Raw genomic sequence first — 23,132 nt, 5'->3', positions numbered from 1 at the left:
GGGAGGGGTTACACTGGGGGTGGGCGGAATTACACGGGGGGGTGGGAGGGGTTACGCGGGGGTGGGCGTGGTTATGCGGGGGATGGGAGGGGTTACACTGGGGGTGGGCGGGGTTACACGGGGGGTGGGAGGGATTACGCGTGGGATGGGAGGGGTTACGCGGGGGATGGGAGGGGTTACACGGGGGGTGGGCGGGGTTACACGGGGGGTGGGAGGGGTTACACGGGGTTCGGAGGGGTTACACGGGGGTGGGCGGGGTTACACGGGGGGGTGGGCGGGGTTACACGGGGGGGGGGTGGGAGGGGTTACACGGAGGCAGGCGGGGTGGGGTTCCACCGGACGTGACGTAACGCCAGTCAGCTGGTACCCGTGCATCGAAGATTCGAGTCCGCGATCCGCTGCGTTCCATTTAAGAGGCGAGATAAAGTTTCTCGCCTCGCTCGGTCTCTTATTTTTTAAAGTCATTATTATAATTATCTCGCTCTCACACCGAACGGGTCAACTGTGCATCTTGCGCAACTTTCCCACAAACCGTAATCAATCGGTGCTTGACATAACGCGCGAACGACACGTGCGTTGAGTTGAGCCCGAATCGATCCGTCGCCGTGGAGTATCGGGATGAGTGGCGTCTATTCCCCGCGCGTGGTTCAGGCTTGAGGGTTTTCGTCTCTCTCTCGCTCGCTGTCGTGGAGGCGACAATGACGGACGTGGTGGTGAAGCAAGAGGCTACCGACGCCGTGGACCTGGAGAGCAGGTAGAGGCGCCGAGCTGGAGAAGAGCAGTGGCTGGCGGAGTGGGGGGCCCACGTGCCCCCAGGGTTGCTGGACGGGGCACACATGGGTCGAACACACGGGCCACCCATTGAGCAAATTGGTGAACATGTCCTGCGCCTATTTATGTAAAGGCGCAACCCTGCAATTGCTTGCTCCGTCGCATTGCTAGCGGAAGGGCCTGCTTGTCTAAATGGCCATTGAACTCCTCTGCCAAATCTAGATCGAAAACTAATTTATTTAGAACTGTTTGTTGCGTTGAGTTTGTTCTCCCCCCCGCCCGCACCCCCGATCATCACGGGTGGCTACGTACGGTGCGAAAGAAGTTCAACAACATTACCGTGGTTTAGGCATCTTGGAAAAATAAATAGGTGGGGGAAATCTCACGATACGTGACCGCAAGCAACCTGCCGATTGACTGCCAAGGCGTGCTCATACTTGTGGGTAAACAGCAGCATCCTGTTGACGTAATGAGAGCACCTGGACTAGGAGCTCATCCACCTGTTGGCTTTTTTGATCGGTTTATAGGAACGTAGACTCGCTCGAGTACTTGAACCCACTCGGTGGTTGTATATAGGCAAAGCAAATCGAACAAAAGCTGAACAGTTTGAAATGTTCAGGCGCACGCTTAAAGTGACACCGAGAGAACGAGATAGTCTTAGTTTAGAAAGCAAGCAAAGAAGCAATGCATTCATTGTCAGGAAGGCTGAGTTTGGTCAGGACATGTCATAGCTAGAAGGGACGATGACTATACTATACTATTTTTATTGTATCAGGTAAGGTACACAGCTATGCAGCTCTTTTCCCAGAAGCCACCTGGCCAGAGATGATGGCGCAACGAAGTGGCTTATGTGGACATCTATTGCAGCCAAATAATGTAAACGCATGTTTCTGAAATGTGGAGGGAAAAGCCGGAGGACCGGAGAAAAACCCACGCCATCACGGGGGAGAACATGCAAACTCCGAATATACAGCAGGCGGTCAGGGTTGGGATTGAACCCACGACCTCCTTGCATATCATCAGGTTTTGGAAATGACACCTCGCCAACGTGGCGGTCGAGACTAACGACGGAGTGGCAGACACAACAGAGTACTCGACTGCGGAGATGAAGCAGCGGCAATGAAGCTCATGTGAGTGAGTCAAATGGACCGTTTCATCTCTGGTCCGTGAGAGATGGTGACGTCTTGAGGTCATCATCCAGCATTTTATGAACGATGGACACATCTAATTGAGTTACAGTATTGGACTACACGAACTCGGAGCAGATACACCAATTAAGAGTTCTATACATGAGCCCTCTGGTGAGCATGAATCATAAGTGAACATGACCAGTCAGTAGGGGCACTCCCGCTAATCGTTGGAAGGTCATGCATGCATTTAACGCACACAGGACTCATTAGTATTCAAGCAAAAGGTTGGTGCGTGTAGCTATGCAATGGTGACAAACAGCTTTGCAAATGTGACCCAGATCAGTCTTGCAGACGAGACTAATTTAACCTTGTCCCCCTAGTTCTCACCCGGTTAAACAAGATGAATTTGAAATTGTAGGTTTACAATAAAGTAGCAACACTTAAATACGTGCTGTTTACCTTGTTTTAAGCTTACGATGTACCTTTTTATAAGGGGTGCTGTGTTAATTTCAGCAGGGTGTATTCTCTATTTTTTCAGTTTTAGATGAGCTAAACCGAGCCAAGAAAACTATACGCTTGCCAAAGATCTATGGAGAGAAGTATTTTAAACGTACTTTATATTGTAGAGAGGTTAATGAATTAATTATTAAATAAGGTTAACAGTGGTCACTGGTGATCTTACTAAAAAAAAAAGCAAAATAAATCAAATTGGAAATGGGCAGAACGCATCAAGAGAAGAATGTCGAGAGATGAGAGATAAAATTATCTGCGGAGTGGAGATAGGCAAAAAGAAGCAGAGGGAGACAGCGGAGGAAGATGGCAAGATTAAATCAAAGACTTTGTAGGCCACTACTAGACAGTTTCAGTTTTTTCAGTTTCATTTATTTGGTATAGCCCTGTGAGCCATTCGGCTCTTGAATCGGGTGCAACCGCAACAAACAAAAAACTAAAATATGAACAAGAAAACATCTTAAAGTGACTGTGTGACTATGCGCAAACAGAAACATCCAGGAAAAAACTGCAAAGTCTTCCAGAAAAATAAGCACCGTACACCAACGCTGTGCAAAAATCCCAGTGGGATGCAAGTCAAACAACAACAACCACAAGACAAGAAGAATGGAGAAATATAGCATCGAGTTTAGCTCAATCGGAACCAAATTCATTACGACTGCTTTTTATATTCGGCACCGACAAGCTTTGTTTTCCACAATAATTTACAACGGTGCGTGTGGCATTCCAGGCATAGGATCATTTCACTGATTGCATATTTATAATGCATTTCAGTCATATTTTCGCTTTCATTTACATTTTACAATACAGACACTACATGGTGATGATGGAGCAGTAACGCCACTACCAATTGCCGTCTTCGTTCTCAGAATAATCGAGCTGTGCCAGCAGTTCCCACATGGCATCACGGACCAGGTGATCCAAAATGACATGCCACAACTGGAGCCCCAGCAGAGAGCCATGGCCATCAACCGTCTGCTCTCTACGGTGACTTGAGTTTCGCATTTGCAACACACACGTGATTTACCAAATTTGTACAAATAGTTTTGTGTCTTATCATCGGTATCGTCACAATCCATCGGCAGATAGCCCATTTTGTCATTTGTTTATACTTTCTTCTCTGTCTTGTGCTACTATTCTGAAGTCGTGAGCATATTGTTCCGTGTCTACACCATAATAAATCTTGTTTGTCCGTTAGAGTTTGAATTCCGGCTGCTCACTCTACAGCTGAACCGCCTCGCTGTCTTACTGCATGATCGTGTATTCAATATTTATCAATCTACTTTGCACGTAGAATATATGTGAATAGTATGTGTCTATATATATTTGTTTTATCATTGCCTTCGTAATCTGAAAGTATTATTTACACAGGGCCGGCTGGACTTACTAAGAAGCAATGCAGGTTTACTTTACAGACTTAAGGATGCTCAAGCTGCCAGGTACTGTTTGGTTTTGTTTTCAACTTATTTACATTTGTGATTCATTGCATCAGATTTCGTCACTGAAGCATTCTTTACAGAAAGTGCATTTTTTTTACATTGCAGCAAAGTGAAAGGAGCCGATAATCAGGAAAAGCTCGTGTATCAAATAATAGAGGACGCTGGGAATAAAGGTAAGGATGTAATCGCACGTTACAAGATATGATTCCGCATCAAAGGCTCCATTCTTAGTGACAGGCTGAAACCACATACTGTGGTGAATAAAGATAAAGAATCTAGTCACTTATGTAAATGGCATGTTCTGTTTCTCCTGCGCAGGGATTTGGAGCAGAGATATAAGGTACAAGAGCAACCTGCCCTTGACCGAGATTAACAAAATCCTCAAAAGTCTGGAAAGCAAGAAGCTCATCAAAGCAGTCAAATCTGTTGCGGTATGGAAATGACTGAAACGCACGTCATTGCCGTAAACATGTATGCACTATAAAAAAAAATATGCCCAATGTTTTATACTGCCAACTTATGAACACGTTTTACCTGCTAGGATGCTATTAGCTACCTCAGAAAATAGCACTATGGTGGGTCATAAGTAGGTATGTAATAATCAGAGTAAAATCAGCTCTTGGGCCCAGAATACATGTGTATCAAGATGTGTGTTCTTTAAATGACTTGTTTACGCAAATTATATAATTTGAAGATTTGGTGGGAATGAATAAGGCAGTACAAACAAGAATTGACAAGCGAGAGAGTATCTGCAGTATAAATGGTAGAAATTAGACAATGCATCAGACTAGTGGGGGGAGGAGGAAAAGGGGAGTTATTACATCAGTCGCAATGGAGATTTCAGTCGGTTAACTTGTGCTGTAACCGATCACGTGCATATTAATTCTATAACTTTAAATGTTTGTGCATTATGTAGGCTTCCAAGAAAAAGGTGTACATGCTGTACAACATTGAGCCGGATCGCTCCGTAACTGGTGGTGCCTGGTACAGTGATCAAGATTTTGAAGCGGAGTTTGTAGAAATCCTCAACCAGCAGTGCTGCAAGTTTTTGCAGCAAAAGGTATGGAGCATGTATCACTGTAGTAGGAAACAACAGTTAACTCTCGACTTTCCGTGTGTCGATTGTCTGGGTTGCAGATTAACTGGGCTTGTGACGACGGTAACGTAGAAAATGTGGCATTGCACACTCGTTCTTGCCTTTACACATGTGCTGGTTCTACGATTAACTGCTCACGTGACACTTAGGGACCGATTACATTCACTCTTAAGTAACAATAAAAATAGACAATGCATTCTATATCTTCACGCCTATTCTACAAAGGATAAACTAATACATGTGTGTCATCTAATTTGAATATACCTTTGTATGTTATTGTTTTATCTGGACCTCCCTAATATTACCCTGAAAAATTGATAGTTGACTGTAACTTACAGATTTAAAATATATTTTGCAATATCAATGTAAGTTATTGTGGATCATATTGTGCAAAACTAGAGTGGCTGTAGTTGTCATTCGATCCAATCTACTGGGGAATCAGTTCCGTATTGTAGAATGTGTAATTTGAATTGTTTTGTTTCGGTAGGCTGAAGCAGCCCAGGAGAGCAAGCAGGGGCCATTGCTGCAAAGGAACAGTTCTTACGCTTCTTCCCATGAAGTGTGGAAATACATTTGTGAGCTCGGCATTAGCAAGGTCTCTTATTGCACCTCACACACATTTCTATATTTTATTCTGCAGTAAATTCTGACTCTTTGCAGCATTTAACAATGTGATTAAGATGTGGGTTGACAGATGCATCACTGTCTGCTTTGCCTGGCAGGTGGAACTTTCAATGGAGGATGTGGAGACAATTCTGAACACGCTTATTTACGATGGGAAGGTAGAAAGGACGATTTTGTCTGCGAAGGAGGGCACTGTAGGATGTGTCGATGGGTACATAAAACTTTTCCGTGCCATCAACCCACTGGTGCCTCCCACAGGGCTTGTACGGACACCATGTGGTGTCTGCCCCGTAAGTATTGCCATGCTCACAAACCAATTTCAACTTTTGTAATGGGTGTGGGGAATCAATCGTTTCATTCTTGAGGGCCTAACGCAGCTTTCAGATACTTTGGCAGGCCATATATTAACACATCTCAGTCACTTATATCACCACAAGAGATTCTTTCAGACACAAATAAATTGACCAAGCTCACGGCAACCAGTGTTGCCAAGTGGAAACTATTCTCTATAGTTACCGAATTGAGCAGCTTGCATTGATGGACAAAGAGGTATATATCAAGTGGAAGGTCTCATGTGGCTATAACCAAAAAAATAGAAATTGTGTCATATCCATTGATTTTTTGACTTTATAACAAGACTAGCCTTACTACCTGGCTTCGCCCGAGACTTGGATTCTTGTCTTGGATTAGTACACGGTCTACGCGGAGGGTGGGGGATGCGTGACGTCAGCAGGCACACTGCGTGACGCTGACGCATGCGGGTGAAATCACAGATGTGACGTCACCACTCACTTGCCGTGCAAAATATATTCATTATTGTGCCGTCCCCCAAAATACAAAAGTCTAGTTTTATACATTTTGCATTGTGTACAGTCTGGAAGCTACCCACATGCTAAATTTCAAGTTTGTTGCATGTCGGGAAGTATGCTAAACATTTCGCACAGACACGTATTCACAAATTTCCCTTTTTTATATATATAGATGACCACATCTTTGTCAATGAGAATTTTACACATCTCAGATGCATAAAGTATGGCATTTAATTACTGTTTTCATTTTCACCAGATATTTCATGAATGTCACGAAGGCGGAGACATCTCTCCAGAAACATGCGTCTACATGACAGAATGGATGGCATTCTGATATATTTTTAAATGTGTCCATTTTGCTTTGAAATTAGTCTATAAATGCGATCTTTATTGCAAAATGTAATTTATTTGATTGTTAACAAAATCCATGATTTAAATTTGTGCAAACCATGTGATACATTTTTTATTTTTAAGAAAAGTTAAATATCAGGTCAAGTTCAGATACTACTTTCGTGTCACAAAATGCCCAAAGTTAATCATATCTTAATGTTTGTTAACAAACCCCTTGTACATTGCCAACCATTACTTTAGTTACCTGAATGTATTCATCTGGGAAGCTTTATTTAAAATGGAATATTATTTATTTTGTATGAAAGATGTATTAAAGTTTTACGTTTAAACATTGATATTAAAATAATCTTTAATTTTTGGAAAATTATTGACACGTTAACTTGGAAGCGCTGAATATTTGCACAACTCAAGTTTACATTATCTTGAAAAGTATTTTCATGTTTGGACATGGCTTGTATAAATGTTGAAATTAAGTGTATGACGAGTAGTTATTTTGGTATTCAAGCCATTCCTGCTGTACAAAGATCATGAATTATAAAAAAAAAATGTCCATATTCAGGATACTGCAGAACTGGCCAAGTGACAAATCCCTGATTCGGAGCAGCAGTGACTTCCACGTAGATGGGCTGAAAACTGCACTCGAAAGTAGTTATATTAGCCATGAGCAATCCACTGCTGGATGAAGGCCTCCGGAGGATGTTTACATAGTTCATGAGCCTGCGATGTGGATGTATCTCTTGGTTGCCAATCATTCCAGCAAGGTGTCATGTTCAAGTCCACTTTTAAATAAAGTCCACAAAAAGGGACAATGTAGGATTTTGCACGGTGAGCTGAATGCCACCAGCATAAGCGGACAGCCCCGATTAGTAGTGCTTGTAACTGCATATATCGTCTACACACCAACAATTTATCCACCGGACTACTTTCAGATCAATATAACCCAATAGCGGCCTTTAATCAAGAGAACTACTGTACTGGACATCTGTGAAAAAGCGTTATAGCTCATAATATAGGGTGTTTGGGTTAGATCACGTAAATGTGGCGTTAAACTCGCCACTACTCGACACAGCCAATTAGTAAGGATCGTCACGTAAACAGAACATGCCAATTCGCTATTAAGTACAGCAACACCGGTGTGTTGGGAGAGCAAATCCACAATATTTACAATCTTTATAGCTCATCAGATTCCTCCAGTATAAAGATACATTCTGATATTTTGACTGCTTTCGACCATCCTGTGTCTCATAGGCGGGCAGGCTTGTTAAACACGCCGCCGAGTTGACTCGTTATTTGGCAGGCGCACTCCACACCTCGACCATGGGCACCAGTTCTAAACAACAAAAACGACGTTGCCTCCGCCGTGCACGGGTTGAGTAGTGATCGCGTGGAAGCTCCACGTGGCACGCGTGGAAGGAACACGTGGCCTCGCTAACCAGCCAATCGGCGGCCGCTCAGAGCGGTAATCCCCCGAGCTCGGTCCGCTCGGATATTGAGTTCCGCGTGTAAATGAACATGTGACGGTGAAAAAAAAGTGGGTGACACTCACTAAAACGGATTTTCACGAATGGTTATCTCAATGTTTGCGGCGTTTTATTCGTCTAATTGGTCAGCAAGAGAATTGACTTAAAATAAATAAAAGGCAATGACACCATTAAAGCTCGGAACCTTGAATTAATTTGACCCGGAAGTCGCTGACGTCGGAAGGCGACGGAAACACCCCCAACCGGACTTCCTCCCACCACAAGGCAGAAATCGATTCTGAAGTGAACTCGATTCACACTTCCCGATTCACGGATTGATTTAAAGTTCAACATTGTCTCTGAAGAAATGGGACCTTTTTTTGCCAGTATCAAAGTATGAAAAAAAACTAAAATAGGTTTTACCCTTACTGGCAATAAAAAAAAGTGGTAAGATGTTCAAACCACCAAATATAAACATTTTGAATGTTCACCGCAAGTACTCTGTGTGGTTAATGTGAACTTAATTCCTTGCAAAAGCTTGCCATCTGGTGTTTGAGCATCTTAACGCCTGTTTTATTGCCAAAAAGGGTAAAAACCTATTATTATAATTTAATACTTTTATACTGGCAAAACATTTCCCATTTTGTAGCAGCTCACCCAGAGCTATGTCTACATGCCCTGATAGTGCATTGCCCTTGTGCTGTTCGTCTGTTGGCGTTCTCTGGTCTGATATTGGCGAGACTAGGCCATAAAGAAGGCGGATGTATACTCTTTGGTTCTTTCGGTAAAGTCACGTAGGTGAAAATAATAATAACAAATAATAAAATAAAAATATAAAATAATAAAAATAAAATGAAAACAACTACATTAAATCACGACCTTTCGGAAGCAACATAAGCCTCCGTCATCAGGTAGGACAGCCACAGCAAGAAATAATGGTAAGATGTTGAAACCACAAAATAGAAACATTATTTTAACCTACGTGACTTTACCGAAAGAACCAAAGAGTATGGATCCTTGCAGTCACGAAAACTTCAAATCTAGAAGGCTAATGTTTCTGGTATAGACGATGCCATATATTATCAGAGCATATTTGAATGTTCGCCACAAGTACTCTGTGGTTAATGCAGTCCTTGATTCCTTGCAAAATGTTTATATTTGGTGTTTGAACATCTCAACACAACTCCTGTCTTATTGCCAGAGAGGGTAAAACACATACTTGTTTTTTTCACATCGTCTCTAAGGTGTGTGCGGTTTACAGCCTCTAGAGGCCGCCAATAAAAATGATACAATTCTTGAATCGAATCTTTATTGTCAAACATCTTGGCTATTAATTGATTTGCCGTAGGGAGGGGGGGATCAGAAAATCATCCCTGTCAACCCCTTATCAGTTCCCTACCTTATTGCAGACCAATGCAGACCTTATTTGTGACCCCGTGCCCTTATAAAACTCAACGTTTAACCTACTCACGCCGGCTTGTGCCCGCCCTCACAGTCGGCCATATTTGCGGAATACACCACGCCGCCGTTGACCCTGGCCATTGACCGAGCAACCCAACGTTCCTACCAGCTCCCTCCGCAGGAATGTGTTTAGAAGCGAGCTGGCCACAAATGACAGCTCAAGGAAGAGACTCATCGTGTGGACATGGATAGATGAATCGTCACGGTGAACGGTGACAACACGAACCAAATTGTTCCTGTTCGAGTCACTTGTGGCACGTAACGACATCAACCTCTGACCCGCACCACGCCTTGGGGGAGGCCCTCATCCAGCAGTGGATTGACACTAATGCACAGTACTGTACGGATATGTACATGGTGGTCCAGATGTCCCCTCCCCCCCCACACACAATTGTTTTATCCTATTTGCATATTAATTAATGTTTGCAATACACCTTACTTTGTTTTAAGTTTTAAATAATGAAACGAGAGTCACAAGACATCTGGATCGCCCTGTACACACTTAATCTGACCTGACGTGCCCCTGCTGGAAACATCTGTGTGGTGGCGGGGGGAGGGGGAAGCGCTTTATAGCTCATCGGATTCCTTCTGTATAAATAAATAAATAAAACATTCTCATTCTGAAAGAGGAATCGATCCGAGATTCGAATCGTTCCGGTGGGAATCGATTCAAGGAGAGTTGGGGCCCCAATCGCTGCGTCCACAACCGCCGCCTGCTGTTGCTTAGCTGGGCCGGGGGCTCCTCGACCACGAAGAAATAACGAGAAACAAGAGAGAGCGACACAGCGATAGAGAGACACAGCGATAGGGAGACACAGCGATAGAGAGACATACACAGAGAGACACAGGGAGAGAGAGACACAGCGATAGAGAGAGACACAGCGATAGAGACACAGCGATAGAGACACATACACAGAGATACGGAGAGAGAGACAGCGATAGAGAGACACACACATAGACACGGAGAGAGAGACAGCGATAGAGAGACACACACAGAGACACGGAGAGAGAGAGACACAACGATAGAGACACGGAGAGAGAGACATACACAGAGACACAGCGATAGAGACAGACACGGGGGAGACGACAGACGCACTGATATAAAGACGCGGGGGAGACACAGCAGGCACCATGGTGCTCGCGGACCTCGGCAGGAAGATCACCGCGGCCCTGCGCTCCCTCAGCAATGCGACCATCATCAACGAGGAGGTGACGACGAAACGTCGAACCATCTTGGGGGGGCCTCTCTGTGACCGGCGATGGCCTCACGCCGCCGTCGAGAGTATTGCCATTGTTGTTGTTGTTGCTGTTAAAGAACACCTCCAGAAGTCACAAATTGTGTATATATAACGGTGTATATATAACATTGTTGTAACATCTCTCTCGCTGGTTCAGTAGTTCCACCTCTGGATTATTTGTTCCGCCTGAGGACGACCGCTTGTGTCGCGATCGAAACGTCGTGATGTTTTATTATTTTAGCTTTCTACCGACGTGACTTTAACGAAAGAACGAACCAACGAGTATGGATTCCTGCAGTCACGAAAGCTTCACATGAAGATCGCCCCCACATGGTTACCAGGGGCGCCCTCGTGATTTCAATGCGGCTTTGTGGGCCCTCCTTGTGCCGTGTAAGCCACGGGAGGAAATCGCGAATCCTCAAAGGTCGCCTTGGTACGAAGAGACCGTGTGATGGACACGACACCACCAGCAAGGGTCAGGAACATGGGTAACCGTGCTCCTCCCGGGGTTTAACACCTAATGGGATGGATCCCAAGTGTTTCAACAGCGCGGCTCGGCCTTCTGACAATTGGCACTGAACTCTGTGAAGCCTAAAAGGGACTGGCGCTTTGCGCCTTGAAGGCTCACAAAGGTGCCACAGTATGATTCGCCAGATGCGATTGTGTCATTTAAGAAAACTGAAAACAACACGTAATTCTAGATTTGAAGTTTTCGTGACTGCAAGGATTCGTACTCTTTGTTTTTTTCGGTAAATTCACGTAGGTAAAAATGTATTTTTACTTTTTTAATTCTTTGGTTTTTTTCGATAAAGTCATGTAGGTAAAAATGTATTAATTTTTTTAAATTTATTAAAAAATTTTACCTACGTGACTTTACCGAAAAAACCAAAGAGTATGAAAACAACACAGTTCTAGAAACTGCCATGAGTTTTAAAGTTACAGCACCCATATGCCATTGACTCTGTTTATGTCCACGACGTATTCACATTGAATAACGATATGTATGTGTATTTGTCTACGTTTATACGCTATAGGTTAACCATTTTAATGATCCCTGTTAATATTTATTAAGGTAGACCATTCATGCAGATGTCTTCCTGTTCGATTATACTCGCGGAGTGTTGACCAGGCAGTGCTGGAAGGCCGTCAGCATAACATTGTTAAGTGGCTCATGTGGTCAATTGGCAACCCAACCATATGGTCCATGTTGATGTACAGACTGGACCCCGCCTTAGGAATGCGGAATGTTCCACCCTTGGAATACTCCTGGTCAACAACAGAGTGAGCTTTGATACCGATTCTAAGAATTGTGCATTATAAAGATCATGAGTATTTCTTGACTTAAAGCTTTCGTGACTGCAGGAATTCATATTCTTTGGGTCTTTCGGTAAAGTCACGTAGATAGGTTCAAAGAAAATAACAAAAAACTACGATGTTTCGATTTCAACGCAAGCGGTCGTCTTCAGGCTGAAAAAAGAGAGGAAAGCTGCTGAGGCCTCAGCTTGCATTGTGATCGAAACGTCGTAGTTTTTTGTTATTTAAATTTTCTTTCAACCTCTATCTATGTGACTTTACCGAAAGACCCAAAGCATATCATGAGTACTGCTCTAGGGGAAATCATATGACTTGAGCTGCGTATCTCAATGCTAGGTGCTGCCAATAACCACGGTTTGTTTTAACCAGTAAATCTCATGATGTCTGGTTGACCTAACAGTGAGCCTTAAAATATTTACTGGCCACAAAGTGCACCTAGCCTGGTACAAGCCTCATGTTGACATAACCACTGCAAAATTGCCAATGATTGCTGTCTGTTTATTATTGGGGAACAGTTGTTGAGTTGTGTGTGTGTGTGTACATTGGGTAACGAATGGTCGTTTCTCCTTTGAAAAATCTAGGTCCTCAACTCTATGCTGAAGGAAGTATGTGCGGCTCTGCTGGAATCGGATGTCAACGTCAAGCTTGTGAAGACACTGAGAGAAAATGTCAAGTATGTTGTGTTGCACGCTGTTTCTCCCTTGCTTAACGTGACATGAAGTCCAGCAACGTGTAACAAAGTAGATATATTATAAGCGGCTTTGTGTGTGCAGGTCCGCGATCGACTTGGAAGAGATGGCGACTGGCCTCAACAAGAGGAGGATGATCCAGCACACAGTGTTCAAGGAACTTGTCAAGGTTGTATCACATTCTCACTCTCGGGCTCGGACATGGCCAGGACATGACAGGAGCGCAAAGGAGTCACATTCTGTGGAACTTTTGAGTGTTATCCTCTCGTGTGGGTTTTCTCTGCACGCTGTGATTTATTCCCACCTGCCAAACACTCGAATCGAATTGGCCATACATCTTAATGTAGCACCATCTTGAAAGGGATGTAGGTTTGGCTTTTTCCCATTGTATAAGGTTCTTTTTTGTAATATTATGAATACCATTACATTTCCAAAAATAAAGTGTTGGCTGAGTAAAGGATGCAAGACCACCTTGACACTAATTGTAGCCTATACCAATATAAAAATAATAGATATCCACCATGTAGGACTAAATAACATTTTGGTCCATTGCTCTATGGGCCTTCTGGACCCATCTGTTTCCAGCAACATCTGTTTCACATGGCAACCTTTGGATTGGTTTTTAACTTCTGATTCTCATCAGCAGAATGTGACATTAAACGAGTGATGCTGGGTTGTCTGAGGGTGAAGGTCTAATGGGATCAAGTAATGTCACAATCTGCATTTATGCTTAGCAACAATAGCCAACACTGATATAAGTTTGGAGTTCATAGAGGCCAGTAGAAAACAAGGAGTTGCCACCAAAATTATGTTTTGGTTTACTTATTTTTGTATGGTTACTATTATTACTTTTTGCGATCACTAATTTCACTTGATTGTGTTTTTTTCCAGCTGGTGGACCCTGGGGTGAAGGCATGGACCCCTGTAAAAGGAAAACACAACATCATCATGTTTGTGGGACTGCAGGGCAGTGGAAAAACCACCACGTGCACAAAAGTGAGACCTTGAGAAAGCATGAATGTTAATATTCTCATTGGTATAAACTAGATTGTATTCGCAGGGTTTCTGTGTGTGCTTTTTGAAGGATCAGGATTTGACTTTTTTTGGTGCTTAAATGCCACAGTGTCTCAAAGCACCTTAAGAAACTCAATTAAGAAAATAAAGTTACCAGGGCAAAAACAGGGAGAAAAAAGAAAACAGGGAAAAAAATTAGACGTAAAAGCACAAGGAGTAAAGGGCATCGGAGACCCAGGGATAAAATGGCCCACCCACACAAATTAGAGCCATAGACAGCCTCTGAGATCCAATTATCGGAGGTGGCCAGGTCGCCCAGGTGACCAATGATAACACACACAAAATAACCATGACATTAACTTTGGTGCTACACTTAATGGCATGAAGCCTGCTCTGAGATATAAATATAAATGTTACTGCCATGCAACCAACATTAATCTCTTTGGCAGAGCAAGTGGTAAAGTGTTTGCATCTCCTTTGTAGCTCAGAAGCCAATTCAAGGGACCACATCGATAGCTCTGATGTCCCCTTCCTTAGGTTATCCTCAACACAATGGGATGCGTTGCTCTGTGAGAGATCCGAATGGATACTTTGTCTCAGGACATAAAGCCGGTCGCACAATGGATACATTGGGAGAATGACATTTATTTGAAAATATTTTAAAATAATCCTGGAGTCCAAGGGGGGTACCTCTTATGTTTATTGTGGTTTCAAAAGCATTTAAGATGTGACTGCACTGGTGCTATGTGTATTGGTTAATGCTTCCTAATTTCCCTTTCATAGCTTGCTTACTATTACCAAAGAAAAGGGTGGAAAGCTTGTCTGGTCTGTGCCGATACTTTCCGAGCTGGTAAGTTCTTTTGTCATGGAAACTAAATTTCAACACACCTTGTGATACTGTAGCCAACCTGGAAGTGGCATAGTTTTTCAAAGACTTTGTTCAACAGTGAACTGTAATTAGTGACAAACATTAAGCAATTAATATTCTTAATTCTTTCGGTAAAGGCACGTAGATAGAAAATAAAAATATTATTAAAAGAAAAAATAAAAGCAAAAAACCCACGACGTTTGGATCGCAACACAAGCAGTCTTCATTTCTCCGCCTGATGAAGACCGTTTGTGTTGCGATCGAAATGTCGTGGGTTTTTTGCTTTAAAAATTTTTTTTACACGTGACTTTACTGAAAGAACCAAGAATATGATTTCCTGCAGTCATGAAAGTTTCAAGTCAAAATTAAGCAAGGAACAAAATAATGTTTTTCTTTCTAAATGTTATCATCATGAAATTGTTTTGTGGTATTTGTATTTTGTAACTTAAAAAAGTAGTAGACTACATTAGAAATGTATCGTAATTTACTGTAATATATTTGTATGCTTTAACTGCATCCGTATAAGATTTTATCTGTAGTAACCACTCCAAACACAGCTTATATACCATTTTCAGTTCTGTGTATGTATTTTTAACTTCGTTCACACGGTAAAGCTAATTTCTGTCGACTAAAGAAAGAATCACAGTAAAACTATTTTTCAATACAAAAGTAGTGGGAACATCTTATGTTGTCATATTCCATCATCCACAAATACATCCTGAACTGAGTGTAATTTACTCTTTCCCACATAGGTGCCTTCGATCAACTGAAGCAAAATGCCACAAAAGCCCGCATACCGTTCTACGGCAGGTAAGCTGCATGTCATATGCTTCAACATTCAGTGCTCTCCATCTTCACCAACCCGCACTGATCTGTGTGATGAAGTATGGTTCAATATCTCCCACGACCCACACGGTGTTGGGAGGCCTTAATCCATCGGTGGATTGATCAAGGGCTGCATGCGTAAAAGCTGCGTGCTTACTAATAAGCACCACCTCATCATGACCTTTTAATGTGTTTTTTTTGCAGTCCTTTGTAGCTTGAGCGACTTTGACGAACTTATGTTTGCAGTTACACAGAGGTTGACCCAGTGGTGATCGCGGCGGATGGAGTGGACAAGTTTAAGAGAGAGAACTTTGAGATTATTGTGGTGGACACGAGTGGCCGTCACAAGCAGGAGGAGTCGCTGTTCGAGGAAATGCTGCAAGTTTCCAATGCTGTGGTCAGTACTCTTAGCCAGAGTGATCTCGGGCATTTTTGGGTTGCAACGAAGAGTTGTTCAGCATTCCTCACGTTTCACTCCGCATGCTGGAACAGTCTGCGGAAACGATTCAGTTCTTACGTGATGAATGTTGAATCGGTTTACTTTCGTACCGACTGAAAATGTTGCAATTTTCATCTTTCAGAACCCAGACAACATCGTGTATGTGATGGATGCCTCCATCGGCCAGGCGTGTGAAGCACAGGCCCGGGCCTTCAAAGACAAAGTGGACGTGGCCTCGGTCATCGTTACCAAGCTGGACGGCCATGCCAAGGGCGGCGGTGCACTCAGCGCGTAGGTGTCTCCTCCCCTTTTCTAAACAATGTCACCCGCTTGAGCCTCAGGAATGCCTGGCTTTTTAATCTTTAAACAGTGGTGTATTGCGATGTTCTACGATTCATAAACCCCAACGTTTGTGTCAATCGCTTTTAAAAAGGAAATCGTAGACGACGAGTTGGACGTTTGCTGACAAATCGCGTATTATTCCCCTTTGTGGGCAGTGCTATTGTTGAATGTGTTAAGTTTTTCTTTGTGCATGTGCAACACTGCAACGCCAGAGCACGCATTTTTTGTTCAAAGTTTGCTTGCATTGGTGTACATTTTCTGGTATTTCTGTTATGAATTCAGCACGTCTGATGAGTACATTTAATAACATTTTCCAACAGAGTGGCAGCCACAAGAAGTCCGATCATTTTTATTGGCACAGGAGAACACATTGATGACTTTGAGCCTTTTAAGACACAGCCCTTCATCAGCAAACTGCTGGGTGAGTTGCACCTTGTATTGAATAATTTTTAAGTCACTGATTTTGTTGTTTGTTTACTTCTCTGATTTTGATCTTAATGACAGCGAGTTGGATGAACTTAACATTGTTTTCTCATTATTCTTGCAGGAATGGGAGATATTGAAGGGCTTATCGATAAAGTGAATGAGCTCAAACTTGATGACAATGAAGAATTGATTGATAAACTCAAGCACGGTAAGCCGATTCTGGAGAATGTAATCATGCGACGACTCCATCACTATCAGACCTGATCATTCTTGTCGTCATTTTGAAAGGTTTAGCATTTTTAGATACACCGGCCCTCTAAATTTGTCACACCACCTCACTCCCGAGCTGATGATGGCGTAGGCAACCAGTAGAGAAGGATATCCTCAACGGTGTAATCCCGGCTTCTAATCGGGGATATATGCCAAAGTGCACACTTTCTCACTCGCGTATTTAACACGCCTGAATAACTTAAATGCCACATGTACCTATACATGTGTGCGTGTATGTGAGCCTCGTTACATTTGCTATGTGTGTGAGGGAGGGAGAGCGAGGATAGAGATGTATGTAACAATTATTAAACTAATAAAATGTATGCAACATTTCACTTACCTGAGATTGTGGTTGCTTATTGTGGTGGTGGGTGGAGAGTGGAGGGGCGCATAGCCAGAATTCCCGCACCGCTCAGCCGCGTAGCTCAGGAAAGTAGGTTATCGTCGACCGTGTGCTCCTTGTTTTGCGAACAGTGTTCCCTCGTAGAAGAACCGTGTTATTGTGAAAACTTGTTAAACGAGGACTTATCTATCTTTGTAGGTCAATTTACCCTACGAGACATGTACGAACAGTTCCAGAACATCATGAAAATGGGACCCTTCAGTCAGATAATGGTGAGCAATTTTCTCCTGCATTTTTCCCAATAACGAATACAAAATATCAACGAATAATGCAATGGTGAAAAGAAAAAAAGTTTGCACATGTCTGAAGTTTCGATTTTTTCGAACGTAACATGTTTAATTTTTTCCATTGTCTAGGGTATGATCCCAGGCTTCGGGACAGATTTCATGAGCAAAGGAAACGAACAAGAGTCGATGGCGCGTCTCAAAAAGCTCATGACCATTATGGACAGCATGAATGACCAAGGTGTGTGGACTTGGACATTGCACTTCTGAACAGGACATACATTATAATGTTGTATTCATCTTCTCCATCTAAAAGAGAGCATGGTTGCAAACATTGTGACGTACAATACGTAGAATGTCCCATTATCCATACCTGGACTGAAAATTATCAATGTAGTTTAGACTGTTGGGTGGGTTCGAGCACACTTTTCTCCAACAGCAAAATTATGTTGTACATCTGTGAAAAAGAGCTTGTAGTTCATTCAGATTCCTCCAGTATAAATATGTTTCTGATAATGTTCAAGTCCAAACTACTTTCTCAATCCTTAACAGAAGCGTTGATTGACAAATACTATATATGCAGTTATATGGACACTTTACATGCAGATCGACTTTTTTTTTAGGGTGGGGAGGGGCTGGTTGGGGAGGGGCTGGGTCCGGAGGGGCTTGGTGGGGAGGGTGGGGAGGGGCTGGGTGGGGGGTGGGAGGGGTGGGGCTGGGTGGGGTGTGGGAGGGGTGGGGCTGGGTGGGGAGAGGCTTGGTCACCCCGTGGTGCCCTTATAAAACTCAACGTTTAACCTACTCACGCCGGCTTGTGCCCGCCCTCACAGTCGGGCATATTTGCGGAATACACCACGCCGCCGTTGACCCTGGCCATTGACCGAGCAATCCAACGTTCCTACCAGCTCCCTCCGCAGGAATGTGTTTTATTCATAATATCTGCCTGTGACGAAACCATCCGAACTGCATCTAATCTTGTCAGCTCCACAGGGTTCAGTCTGGGTAGTGCTTGTATGTGTGTATGTTGAACTTATTTCGCACCGTAGATAGCCAACCACGCTAATCCCAGGTGCTTGGATGGCCAAGCATCATGTACGCACAGGTTGTCACGGAGCTGCGGAACTACGAGTTGGGCAGCAGAGGGCAGTGCACAAAATGCGTTATTGATATGTACCTCCTCTGCGCTTGTGTTTGTGAATATTCATGAATTCAGTACTAATTACATTCATGCATTGTGTATAGAGGACACCAACACTAATTGTCAGTGTATAACATCATCCATCGGGTCACGTGCACCTTTCCCCCGCATGTTTATTAACTGGAGAGACACAAGATGTGTGGACACGACTGTATGTTGACCGATTGGGGAAACACAAGTTGTGTGGATACGGCTGTGTGTTAACCAATTGGAGAGCGACAAGTTGTGAGATGTGTGGCTTTGGCTGCGTGTTGATTGATTGGAGCGACGCTGTGGATGTCTATGGTGGCAGAGCTGGACAACAAGGACGGGGCAAAGCTGTTCACGAAGCAGCCCGGGCGCGTGCAGCGCGTGGCGCGTGGGGCCGGGGTGTCGACACGCGAGGTGCAGGAGCTGCTCACGCAGTACACCAAGTTTGCACAGATGGTCAAGAAGATGGGAGGAATCAAGGGGCTTTTCAAAGGTACCAGTGCGAAGCAGTGTCTGGCACAATGACCATCCGAATGGCAATTTGTGAGGAATGAACTTTTGTATGAGAGGAGTAATATAGTGTCAGGGGGCATCAGTGGTGCAGTGGTTTGAACCGGCTGACACTTAATCGAGTTTGATTCCTGGCCACGGCTAACATCAGTGGTGAGTGGTAACTTAATCTGTCTTGGCCTCTACTACCCCCTCCACTAATTTCACTGACCAGTGAGGTGAGTGGGGATCCCTCCCTGGTGTCATGGCTGTCACAAAGTAAAATAATAAGACATCGCATTTTCCATAAGAAAGGTTTTTGTTGGGTTCGCTGGCGTAAATATAAATGTGTCTTTAAACCCGCCATCACCTGACACAGCCAATTCGTAAGGTTTGTCACGTAAATGTGGGTTTACTCCCCAACACACGAGTATCCTGAATTAGTAACAAATTGGCGTGCTTTGTTTACATGGCAAACCTTATTAATTGGCTGTGGGGGGATTAAAGACACGTTTATATTTACATGATCTAACCTGAAAAACACCCTCTTATGGATAATATAGGTCGCGAAAGCCTACATGTTAAACAGATATTGCATTTTGTGCATAAATAAATGTGTGTTTATGTATACATAACATCTATATTTCTACAATGAAAATGAGGCCACGGTATTACGTTGCACGAGTGTCACCTTGCCATCTTAAAAGTTGTACTCGTTAACTCAAATTCAGGGTACGTGTAATGGTTCAAGGCTTGTACCACCGATCATCGGTTTCGGAAGCTGTTAAGCGTCGTTTCCGTTGCGTGTGGCATCAGGTGGCGACATGGCAAAGAACGTGAACTCGGCACAGATGGCAAAACTCAACCAGCAGATGGCGCGGATGATGGACCCCCGTGTGCTGCAGCAGATGGGTATGCACCTTCCTTCACTCTCTCCCCCTCTTCTTTTTACCATTAAGCCAAAACGCACAGTTTACTTGTGCATGCACCTAACTTTTTTATGGTGCCTCATGCCCTCATATTTGCATTGTTTTTTTATTTTCGTGTTTCATTTACGACCTCTTTTGTTCAATATTGCATAAGGACGCTGTACTTGTTCGCTGCAATATGGATGTTTCTTTTCTTAAATAGCCGGGAAACTGGCTTAATGGGAGCATCAGTGTAACAAATCAAATACACTTAAATGTGGATTTACGGAACAGAGGTCAATATCTGTTGTTCATCACTAATCATGCTCCACAAAATGCACCGGTTTTTTTTGTATATTGTTTTTTGTGTTGACCTAGAACCCTGTGATTTTTAGATTTGGAACGACCAGGCCAATGACATCTGGCAAACTCAGTGCTATTTGCTTAACATCAGGGCTGCTAGTCATGAGACCCCAGAAAGTTGAAATCGGTGCCGAGTCTTGCCTGTTTAAACAAATTCTGCATAATAATATCAAACCATTTACCCCCCCCCCCCCCCCGATGCTCCATAACTACATGTCATGAGTTGTATGCTACTTAACAGGAAAAAAAAGGCAATTTATATTTTTGTTTACATTTCTAATACAATCAGGCCCCACATTTGATTGTGCATACTGTGTTGGACTCTACAGCGGCACTGGGGGGGGGACAGCGTTTCATCTGCAGTGTTCTTTCTGTGTCCTTTGCAGGTGGCATGTCAGGCTTGCAGCACATAATGAGGCAATTCCAGCAAGGAGCTGCAGGCAGTGCCAAGGGGAAATTGGGCATGGATAGCCTCTAAAGGTTGTTCACCTCTGTGGATCCGGCGTGCAACTTTGGCAGGAAGAAGTTCACTCGTTGTTAAAGTAACCTCGCCATTGACGTTACCATTGTTGATTAAAAGTGGTGCATGGGACATTCGTGTACATACATTGGTCAACGTTGACTTAAAATGCATATTGACTTTGTCCCAGTCTGCAACACAATATTCCAGCTGATGAGGGTTATTTTCTGTAAACAATACTACTTTATTTATAATGATCGTACTCGATTATTTGGGAAATTGTAAGGGGTTTACAATTTAGGCATCTGAATTGTTAACTGGGACTGTTGGCTTCTTTAGCATTGCTTTTGCTTTCAAACTATGTTTTGGTAATTGTATGCCTATTCCGAAAATATTTGGAAAATTATCTTATATCCAGCAATTAGATGTGATTTATAAACACACTCTTTGAAGTGTTCAAATACTTAAATACAAGTGTGACAGTGATGTAACAAGAGGATGCATCGTCAACTTTTCATTCAAAGATGTGGATGGTGAGGCACACGTGTAGAATTGCATTAAATGATAATATCTTGTGATGCAGCTACTGCTGCTGGGTTGGCAGCGGTACACAAGCACAAATAAAAACAAAAAAGTAACATAATAGGTAACGTTTATTTATAGCTCAGAGAGGACTGTGCTGTAAAGAAGGGCCGTTGTTTCAAAGCGTCACCTATTATCAACACAAGTGTTTTTGACATCTGACGGAACAAAAAAATGTATACTGTTAACTTTCTCACCTAAGGTGTTAAAAGTTGAACGTTCTTTTTGTTGAGGTGCCTCGTGGTCAAATCTGGTTTGAGTATGTATCCTATTGTTCCTTTGGTTGTGTGCTCGACTCAATTGGAAGGTTACAAGTAAAAATCCTGGCTGGCTAAACTTCGGCCATCCCTTTCAGGGTCAGTAAATTTCAGTAGCATTTATGTGGAACGTAACTCAGCGGTTTGTCTTTTTGGTTGATTGCGAGGCGCTTGCAATGAGAGTGAGATTTCCACGGCTGGATCGCAACTGCCAACCGGTGAGTTTTGTTCGAAGCATAATTGAGCAGGCACTGACTTTTTAAATGCAACGTACAATGTGGGACAGCGTTGTCTTCCCAAACTGAACTCGTTTCCGCCCAGCTGCTTGTTATACGGTTAGAGGCTGATGAGTGCAGAATGCTTGAGGATAATTGGCAACACAAACCACGGGTGTCTTCACTCGCCGTGTTGGTTGTGTATGGTGGGAAACTTGGTCTAAGCATGTACTATAAAACATTTGCTAAATTTCTAAATGAGATCTTTATATATATTTTAAGTTTATATGGCCACGTCACTTGTAAACGTTTACCCAGATTAATTGAGTAGCGAGCAGCCAAAGGCGTACATTGGCTGCGTAGATTACCTTCGGAAGTAAGCGTAAAGTTACGCATCTGCCACCCCCATTAATGCCGCTATTAGATTTGTTTTTATGTTTTAGGGTTGACACTTTTTAAAATGTAAACGGTCAACAAATGTTAACATTCTGTTCTTAAAGCGTGCTGTTGCCTTTGCATTTGAATAAACAATTACTGATACGATGGAGTGGTTTTTCATTGGTATTAAATTGAATCGAATACCGAACAAGAAGGGCTCAAATTTCGATTTAAAGCTTTCGTGACTGCAGGGATTCATATTCTTGGTTCTTTCGGTAAAGTCACGTAGAAGGGAGATAATAAAATAATACAAATAAAACAATAACACTCTCTATCCTGATCCTGTTTTATTTTATTATTTCCCTTCCACGTAACTTTACCGAAAGAACCAATAATAAGAAGGGCTCATTTTATAATTTGGCCAAAGTTTGTGTTAGCCAGACAACATTCGGGGATAGTCTATGGCTGCCAAGTATCTAATAAGATCCTTCATCCAAAATACACGACAGAAATGCATTACACATATACACGTGATATATCAGAATTAATATTTACACTGCAGAAGGAATCCGATGAGCTATGAGGCTCTTTCACGGGTGTACAGTATGG

The 23,132-nt window shown here is 43.0% G+C and overlaps 2 protein-coding genes across 5 annotated transcripts; both read left to right on the top strand.

Annotated features, from left to right (window-relative positions):
• Nucleotides 1-351: 351 nt before the first annotated feature.
• On the top strand, nt 352-7,094 carry POLR3F (RNA polymerase III subunit F). 4 transcript variants are annotated; one of them, XM_078596518.1, is made up of 9 exons: nt 352-754; nt 3,281-3,398; nt 3,783-3,850; nt 3,956-4,023; nt 4,169-4,281; nt 4,767-4,910; nt 5,434-5,541; nt 5,669-5,860; nt 6,636-7,094. In XM_078596518.1, the coding sequence occupies exons 1-9, from the start codon at nt 699-701 to the stop codon at nt 6,711-6,713; spliced, it is 945 nt and encodes a 314-aa protein (XP_078452644.1). In that variant the 5' UTR covers nt 352-698; the 3' UTR covers nt 6,714-7,094. The 4 variants fall into 4 exon arrangements, with proteins under 4 accessions (XP_078452644.1, XP_078452645.1, XP_078452647.1 ...); XM_078596519.1 differs by lacking the exon at nt 352-754 and adding an exon at nt 773-1,901; XM_078596521.1 differs by lacking the exon at nt 352-754 and adding an exon at nt 1,908-2,072.
• Nucleotides 7,095-10,302: 3,208 nt separating this feature from the next.
• Nucleotides 10,303-22,688, top strand: SRP54 (signal recognition particle 54). Its single transcript, XM_078596517.1, has 15 exons — nt 10,303-10,860; nt 12,785-12,876; nt 12,977-13,061; nt 13,784-13,888; nt 14,690-14,756; nt 15,527-15,584; nt 15,846-15,996; nt 16,181-16,329; nt 16,701-16,801; nt 16,928-17,014; nt 17,618-17,691; nt 17,836-17,944; nt 19,194-19,364; nt 20,177-20,272; nt 21,018-22,688. Exons 1-15 carry the CDS (start codon nt 10,783-10,785, stop codon nt 21,107-21,109), a joined length of 1,515 nt encoding a protein of 504 aa, XP_078452643.1. The 5' UTR covers nt 10,303-10,782; the 3' UTR covers nt 21,110-22,688.
• Nucleotides 22,689-23,132: the final 444 nt, after the last annotated feature.

This window comes from Lampetra planeri, chromosome 7 (genome assembly GCF_965212315.1).
Source record: "Lampetra planeri chromosome 7, kcLamPlan1.2.h2, whole genome shotgun sequence".
In the NCBI taxonomy this organism is placed as follows: domain Eukaryota; kingdom Metazoa; phylum Chordata; class Hyperoartia; order Petromyzontiformes; family Petromyzontidae; genus Lampetra; species Lampetra planeri.
Note: the sequence above shows the minus strand (reverse complement) of the source record. Positions and strands in the feature narration are given on the sequence as shown.